The 8,559-nt window shown below is 43.8% G+C and overlaps 1 protein-coding gene across 1 annotated transcript in view; it reads right to left on the reverse strand.

Moving 5' to 3' along the window:
- Positions 1 to 5,961: 5,961 nt before the first annotated feature.
- LOC110334914 (cytochrome P450 2D3-like) overlaps positions 5,962 to 8,559 on the reverse strand; it is a 5,075-nt gene continuing 2,477 nt past the window's right edge. The window contains exons 4-9 of the mRNA XM_021216939.2: positions 8,417 to 8,559; positions 7,577 to 7,753; positions 7,296 to 7,437; positions 6,893 to 7,080; positions 6,322 to 6,463; positions 5,962 to 6,221 (exon numbers count right to left, since the gene is read on the reverse strand). The exon at positions 8,417 to 8,559 is cut by the window's right edge and continues 65 nt beyond it. Of these exons, the coding sequence (XP_021072598.1) occupies positions 6,043 to 6,221; positions 6,322 to 6,463; positions 6,893 to 7,080; positions 7,296 to 7,437; positions 7,577 to 7,753; positions 8,417 to 8,559 (971 nt within the window). The 3' untranslated portion in view covers positions 5,962 to 6,042. The remainder of the gene's footprint in view (positions 6,222 to 6,321; positions 6,464 to 6,892; positions 7,081 to 7,295; positions 7,438 to 7,576; positions 7,754 to 8,416) is intronic.

Genomic DNA, 8,559 nt, shown 5'->3' on the forward strand with positions numbered 1-8,559 from the left:
GAGTTGGAATTAGGTCTTCTTTGAAAGTCTGATAGAACTCTACACTAAACCCATCTGGTCCTGGGCTTTTTTGGTTGGGAGACTATTGATGACAGTTACTATTTCTTTAGCAGAAATGGGACTGTTTAGATTGTTAATCTGAACCTGATATAACTTTGATACCTGGTATCTGTCTAGGAAGTTGTCCATTTCATCCAGGTTTTCCAGTTTTGTTGAGTGTAGCCTTTTGTAGTAGGATCTGATGGTGTTTTGGATTTCCTCAGGATCTGTTGTTGTGGAAATCATGGGTTGTTTCCAGCTTCTGGCTACCAAAACATGAACATAGTGGATGATGTCTTAGTCAGGGCTTCTATTCTTGCTCAAACATCATGAACAAGAAGCAACTGGGGAGGAAAGGGCTTATTCAGCTTATACTTCCACATTGCTGTTAATCACCAAAGGAAATCCGAACTGGAACTCAAGCACGTCAGGAAGCTTGAGCTGATGCAGAGACCATGGAGGGATGTTTCTTACTGACTTGCTTCCCCTGGCTTGTTAAGCTTGCTTTCTTATGGAACCCAAGACTACCAGCCCAGGGATGGCAACACCCACAATGGGCCCTCTCACCCTTGATCACTCATTGAGAAAATGCCTTACAGCTGGATCTCACAGAGGCTTTTCCTCAAATGAAACTCCTTTCTCTGTAATAACTTGAGCTTGTGTCATGCTGATACACAAAACCAACCAATATAGATAATCTGCCCCTGTGGCATGGTGGGACAACCTTTGAGTATATGCCCAAGAGTGGTATAGTTGGGTCTTCAGGTACATCTATTTCCAAATTACTGAGGAATCTCCAGAGTGTTTCAAAGCGTGGTTGTGCTACTTTGCAATCCCATCAGCAAAAGAGGAGTGTTCCTGTTTCTCCACATCCTTGCCAACATGTGATTTCACTTGAGGTTTTGAAGTTAGCCATTTTGACTGTGATAAGGTGGAATCTCAGTGTCGTTTTGATTTTTGTTTCCCTGATCAATAATGTCTTTCACCACTTCTTTATGTGCTTCTCGAGGGCTTAAGATTTCTCTGTTTTGGAATCTCTGTTTTCTTCTATACACCATTTTTAATTTGGTTCTTTGTCTTCTAGGTGGTTAGCCTCTAGAATTCTTCATATAATTTAGATATTAGCCCTCTGTTGGATGTGAGTTTAGTGAAGATATTTTTCCCTAGCTGTAGGTTTCTCATAAGACCTATAGCTCTCACTGTAATAAAAGCAATTTACAGAAAACCAACAGCCATTATCAAATAAGTGGAGAGAGATTGAACCAATCCCACTAAAATCAGGAACAAGACAAGGATGACCATGTATTCCATATATGTTCAATATAGTACTCCACATTCTAAGTAGAGAAATATGAAAACAAAGGAAAGTTTGGGAATACACATTGGCAAAGAAGAAGTCAAGGTATCACTATTCGCAGATGATATGGTAGTATACAAAAAGGACCTCAAAAATTCTACCATAGAACTACTCCAGCAAATAAACAACTTCTGCAAAGTGGCTGGATATAAAATTAATAAAATTAACTCAAATGAATCAGTAGCTTTCATTCATACATATGAAAAATGTACATGCAGAGAAAGAAATTATATAAACAACATCCTATGTAACAGTCACATATAATATAAAATATCTGGGGGGTAAGTCTAATCAAACAAGTGAAAGATCTGCTTGACAATAACTTCAAGTCTGGCAAGGAAGAAATTGAAGATCTCAAAAAAATTGACAGATCTCTCATGTTCATGGATGGCAGAATTACCATACTAAAGATGACCATCCTACCAAAAGCAATCTACACACTCAATGCAATCCCCATCAAAATCACAATACAGTTCTTCAAAGACATGGCAAGAACAATTCTCAAATTCATCGGGAAAACAGAAAAACCCAGAAAAGCAAAAACCATTCTTAACAATAAAATAATTTCTGGGGAATCACTATCCCTGACATCAAGCTATACTATAAGGAAATAGTGATTTTTTTTTAAAAACTGCATGATATTTGTACAGACACAGACACGTTGGTCAGTGGAATGAAATGAAAGATTCAGAAATAAAACTGCACACTGAGAGATTCTTGATCTTTGACAAAGAAGCCAAAACTATATGGTAGAAAAGAGCAAGCATCTTCAATTAATGGTGCTGGTCTAACAGGGAGTCTCTGTGTAGAAAAGAGAAAATAGATCCATATTTGTCACCTGGCACAAAGCTCAAGGCCAAGTGAATCAAGGACCTCAACATAAAACCAGATACACTGAATCTAGTAGAAGAGAAACTGGGAAAGATTCTTCAACTCATTGGCACAGTGGAAAGTTTCCCAAATAAAACTTCAAAGGCTCAGGGTAAATAAATAATTGAAAAATGGAACTTCATGTACCTGGTAATCTTCTGTAACTCAGAGGGCATAGTCAAAGTTGAGATTTCTACATCTTCTGCTGGCAGAATACTGGCTCCCAGGCAGCTAGGATAAGGGTCTTAAAACACACACCCACACTGACACAACTGCTCCAAGAGAGCCACATCTTCTTATACTGCCACTCCTGGGGACAAGCATATTCAAACCACAACAACGTGTTATAGAATAAGATATTGTGCCTGTATCCTTGTCCACAACTGGGTACTTTCCACACACATTTCTAGTTCAGTTGGTGAAGTTGGCAAAAGACAGGATAGCAGTGGACTGACTCTTCAGTCACCCACTGCTGTGGTGATGTCTTCAACAGTCATGAGATGACAACATCACCACTGCCCTCACAATTAAAGCCCATAATGTAGGAAGTCAACACATGCACACTCACTCCCTGGATAAGCAAACGAAACATGCTGTTCTGTACTGTGATACTGACATTCCTCCATTCATGTGGGTTCGTCTGGGTCCACTTCACCACAAGAGTTCTCCAAAATGGTGTTGCTACATACCAGCACACATCCCTCAGGTTCTTTCTTGAAATCAGTGACTTTCATTGATGGCCTGTCACGTAGCACTACCACTGGGCACTGGCCTGTTGCTTCCTAAGTTCCATGCCCATAGCTGACCTACTTTGCCCACATGACCTCTTGACTTCAGAGCTGGGTGGTCAACTATAGACACTGATAGATGGTTTGCACCAGGGTCTTCTACAGAAACCTCTGTCCACTGATCAAAACCTCCACATTAAAGGCCAATTGTAAGGAGTATACATCTCTGCAGTGTTGTAGCAAATAAGGCCAGGGGTCAGAACACCTCCAAAGTGAGGCCCATCAGACTTTAAGAACCAGGTTGGGCACACAAGGCTCCATATCTTGTGTTTTGGCTACTAATTGTACACAGGCTCTCAAGGGTGTTAGGCAAATTCTCTACCATTGATCTACTTCTAAAACCTTAGATTTGGACATTGTGGCTAGGGATGTGACATCTTCTAGATCATCTCAACTCTCAATATTCAGCTGTGACCTTAGCAGAGCCTGGAAACTTCCATTGAGCCTCTTAGCCTCCTACCATGTATAAATGAAGTCAAGTGTCTTGAGGCAGGCACAGAGGCCCACTACGATATAATGACTTTTGCCCTTAAATTTCTTGACTAAAGCACTGTATTAGATGCTGATCCCTCTTCCATACCCTTGTGACTTTATCCATTAGAAGAAGCAGAAGAGACTTGAGTCTTCTATATCTTCTGTCCTGTGCAACCATAGGCCAAGAAAGCTATGAGGTTTTGCGCCACTTCATGGTCTTTCTGTCCACACTTTTCAATGAGAAAGAGCAATGTGTCCTTATTTCCAGCAGTGCCTCTCAGGAAGAAACTGCTAAAGCTGTTACTTGCAGCCTCAGATCCCTTTCTGTCATGTGGCTTCAACATCATTGTGTGCTGCTGCAGGTGCTATGATTTTTGTTGCTCTTCATTCCCACCTCTCTGTGTGTAAGTGCCATAAGGCCCACTCTCTGAAGTCACACACTGCATGTTGACATGCATGGTATAGCATGGAGCCTGGAGACAGCTGGAACTTCAGAACATGCATCAGTGCATCAGGTTGACCAGAAGAAGGAAAGTAGACATGAATATGACCATAGTTCATCTGCAGTCATCTACCCATTGGGTACATCGTTCATCATAGGTCTTTCTGGAACCATCTTATATCAACCACCACAAACCCCTAATACCAGGAATAAGACATCTTTCTGTAACCTGCCATCTGGTTCCCAATGAAGGACACAAGGCTTCCTTACGTCATCTACCCTGAGTTCAATTTTGGAATACTATCTCAGTCTGGATGCCAGAGCCCTCTAGGAAGGTCTGCCTCCAAGTTTCCCTTCTCCTCTCGCCGCATCCATGCCTGGTGCTGATTCAATGGAGGGCATCAGATATAGAGCTGAGTCCACAGGAGGTATGTAAACTACTTATTTTAAGATGACACTGAACATAGGACATAAGTGCGCACTGAACCCCCGCTCCAAGAGGCATGATTATGAGTCACTCATCTGACTGGCCTCACTCACATCTTTAAGGAAATTAAGCGCATTCGCTCAGTCTAGGGTAAGATTTTCCAGCAGCATGAAAAACAGTGAAAAGGAGGGCTCTGGAGATCATTCAGAGGTGATCTTCTCAGAGGTGATCTTCATTCAGAGGAGGCTTCTCTTCCAATGGAACCAAGCTTGACTCCCAGCACCCACAAGGTGATTTACAACTAACAGCAACTCAAGTCCCTGGGGAACTTACACCATATTCTCTTCTGTGCACACTGCATGAATGCAGGCAAATACCCATGGATATGCAGTAACAATAAAGGGGAGAGGTGGGACAAAGAAGAGTATGTAGTAAATAGATATAATTAAATCTGTAGGCACAAGGAAGAGTTCTGTAAAGTATACTTTTCCCAGAACAGTGAGTGTTTGGTCCTGGTCATTATACAAGCCAGCATGTGATAAGTAATGACTTGTGAAAAGAGCATCATTAATATTGATATTTAAAGAGAGCCCATGGGAGAACATTTCTTTTACACAAAGCAAAAGCAAAATAAGTATCTTCACACAAGTTTGTTTCAGGGCAGGCCATGCACATCTGGATTTGGGATGCTATAGTCTGGCCTCAGACTACATGGCATCTAAAATGAGCCTTTTGGGGTGTCCCATGCCTCTAGAACCATCCTCTCTGGCCCAAACAAACCCACATACTTTCAAGATTCCAAAATACTTGAACTTTCCTAGTGAGCAATATCCACTACATTTGTCACACATGGTTGCAGGGAGGACTCTTCTCAGTCATGACAGGTGTTCCCAGACAGAACAGTGGAATCCTGCCCATATTCCTGGAGTGTGACCAGTACCATTTTTCTACAGCATATTGCTTCCACATCCTTTGAGTCCAGCAAGCCTGAGTGTGAAGACAGCAGATTTTCTAGTTGTGAGAGTGTTCTTAACCACTATTTGTGACTCTTCATGCTCTTGGGGAACTATGTAACCACTATCACAGAACAAGCCATACAGGTTGTTCTTTCACTAACTCATGAGAATGACTTCTGTGTGCAGAGTGTGACCAACTTAGCAGCCACTGGTAGGTCTTTTTGTATGATATAGGGTCAACCACAGAACATCAACACAACTACCTCTCCTTCTACCTTATCTGGATGCCTCCCTCTCTCCTCCTTTTCATTCCCCATCCTTCCAACCTTCAGCACTCTCTGATGACTACCCATCCCTCCCTGCTTTCTGAGAACATTCTCTTTAAGTAGTCCAGGTTATAGAGTCCAAGTAGGCCTTGAATTTCCCATCTTCTTGGTTCATCTTCCAAGGGATTTGCTGAAAACCACTGCTCTTTGAGTAATAAACTCTATTCTCACCACACTAAACATATTCATGGGTTGGACTGACTCAGAGAGTCAAGAAGATTCTAGACTAGTGTTTTGGGACACAATTGAGACAAGGAGAAAGGATGAACCATGAATCTAATCTGAGTTGCAGACACAGAACTTGTTTATTGGACATCAATCAATAAGCCCAAACTGGGGAGAAGACTGGAACCACTACCCCTTCTAGCGAACCACTGCACAGAGTTGGTAGGGTGCTGGATGAACTANCATTGAGAAGATGCCATAATCACTGGGAAGGGGTTGTCCATCCGGTACTGAGAAGCTAAAGCGCTGCAGGAGGCAGGTGAAGAAGAGGAAGAGCTCCATGCGGGCCAGGGGCTCACCCAGACATGCTCGGCGACCTGTGGGTGGCAGAGGGCACAGTCTGACTGGAAACTGATTGGTGCTCCACCCTCTAAGGAATTCCAGGGATAGACAGGCAGACAGGCAACCCAGAGGCACCTGCTGAGAATGGCATGAAGGCCTCAGGCTTCACAAAGTGGCCCTGGGCATCCAAGAAGTGTTCAGGATGGAAGTGGAGGGGCTTCTCCCAGACAGTCTCATCCTTCAGCACGGAGGACAAGCTGGCAATGAGGCTTGTCCCCTGTCAGGAGGCACGGGGTGAGAATATGGAGAGGGTGAGGCTTACTAGACACTTGTCACCAACTTCACAGGCACAGCCTCTACCACACACAATGGATGCTTTCATATAAACTCAACTGTTAAAGCTTCTCACCTTTCATTAATACTATGACATGGATATATGATAAGTGACAGATGTCCACACTTTCACCTGTATCTGTAGGTGGTGGCTGTTACAACCAATCCTGACATATTTGACCTTGCTTGCTTTCATACCTGGGGATTCTCAGGTACAGATCTTGGTCTTGATTCTGTTCATATACTTACCCAAAGAAAGTTGGAACCACTGAGCTGAGAATTGGACTCCCAAATCCAGTCCTCGTTAACAGGGCAGATCGGGCCAGAGGCTACCTAGCAACACTGACTAGACTTTGGAGGGACACAGGCCTACCTTAGGAATAAGGAAGCCCTGCACTTCAATATCACAAGAAGTCCTGTGGGGCAAAGTCATTGGGACGATGTCTGCAAAGCGCTGCACCTCATGAATGACAGCATTGGTGTAGGGCATGCGAGCCTGGTCTGCCATCTCTGGACGCCGCACCTGCCCTATGATCTCATCGATTTCCTGTTGCACTCGGCCTGAAAAGACATTGTGCCCTCAGGTAAGGAGAACCAGGAAGGGGCCCAGTGTCCCTCAACTACCTTTCTCTTAAGGGCTGGGTCCATAGGAGAAAGATAGCCATCATCTTTGTGTCTGTGTTAAACCATTGCTGGGAGGCACAAGTGCCCCAAATAAGCTTAAGAACTGTGTCTCTACCCTCCTCCTCCTTTCTTCTTAGCCCCATCAGACTCACTCTGAACATCTGGATGCAGAATCATAAGCAGCAAGGCCCAGGTCAGAGTGGTTGAACTGGTCACAGTCCCAGCACCAAACAGATCAATCACAACCAGAAATAGATTTTCCTCATTGAAGCTACTCTCAGGGTTCCCCTTTGCCTAGGACACAGAAAAGCAGTAGACTCAGTGGAGAGACAGGAAGGCCCCATAACACCCTCCTGATGACTTTAGGTGGTGACACTTCCGTGTCACTGGGTTATTCACAGTGCAATAGACACCAGATCTCAGAGTCTCTCACTTTCTCCATCTCAGCCAGAAAGGCATCAGTCAGATCTCGAGGTGGCTGGTCAGGGTCCCAGGTCCTCTTGTGCTCAGTCACCAGCTTATCCACCATGGTGAAATATGTCTTTTGCATGGGGAAGATTTTATCAGCCAACCCTGGGATGTGCAGGAGAATTGGGAACATCTTCACAACCTGAAACAGCCATAGAATGTTCTAGGACTTCTTGCTGCCTTTACTTTAATGGGTTGAGTAAGCAAGATTTCTAATAACAATATTCATCCTCGTTTCTCTGTGTTTTCATGTGCAAAAGATGTGAGGAATGCTGTCACCACAACTAAGAGGTTGAAGTCCAGGGAAACCATAGAGTTTCAGTTAATTTACTACATAACTTCCAGGAATGAAACCCAAGCACACCATACTTTCCTGGCAAGCTCCTTACCCATTGCCATCTCTCTGGCTCCTGGGTACATAGACTCAGTGTTGATACCAGTCAGTCTTTGTTTCCAGCCTCTTCCAAGATAGACACAGGCCCTATTTGTTCCCACCCATCATCTGAGTTCTCCTTAGTTCTAGCCTTCAGGATCTAGTAGCCCCACAGTGAACAAAAGAGTATTCTACCCAGAAACATCACAGGCATGGGTGTCTTCCATGAGGAAAAAGGANCAGNATGCCAGCTTCTAGAAGCCCTGACTTTGGTCCACTTCTCCCCTCCCATTGCTGCAGGCTTTAAAGGCTCCACACTTCTATTTCAGAGGTTGACACTTCTAGAAGTCTCCTTTCCAAATCCCCTGTCTACATCTCTGGGAAGATGAACAACACAGAAGTCACTCTGCAGACTTCCCTTGACCTTCCTACCTCAGGGATCAAGCCAGTTTTCTCCCTGATGTTTTCTTTCAATACTTTCAGCACCTTGATGAAGTCAGGATCTTCATACTCGAAGCGATGGCCATAAATGAGAGATGAAATCACATTGCACAAGGCTTTATCCAGGAGGGTGT

This window comes from Mus pahari, chromosome 17 (genome assembly GCF_900095145.1).
Source record: "Mus pahari chromosome 17, PAHARI_EIJ_v1.1, whole genome shotgun sequence".
NCBI lineage: Eukaryota > Metazoa > Chordata > Mammalia > Rodentia > Muridae > Mus > Mus pahari.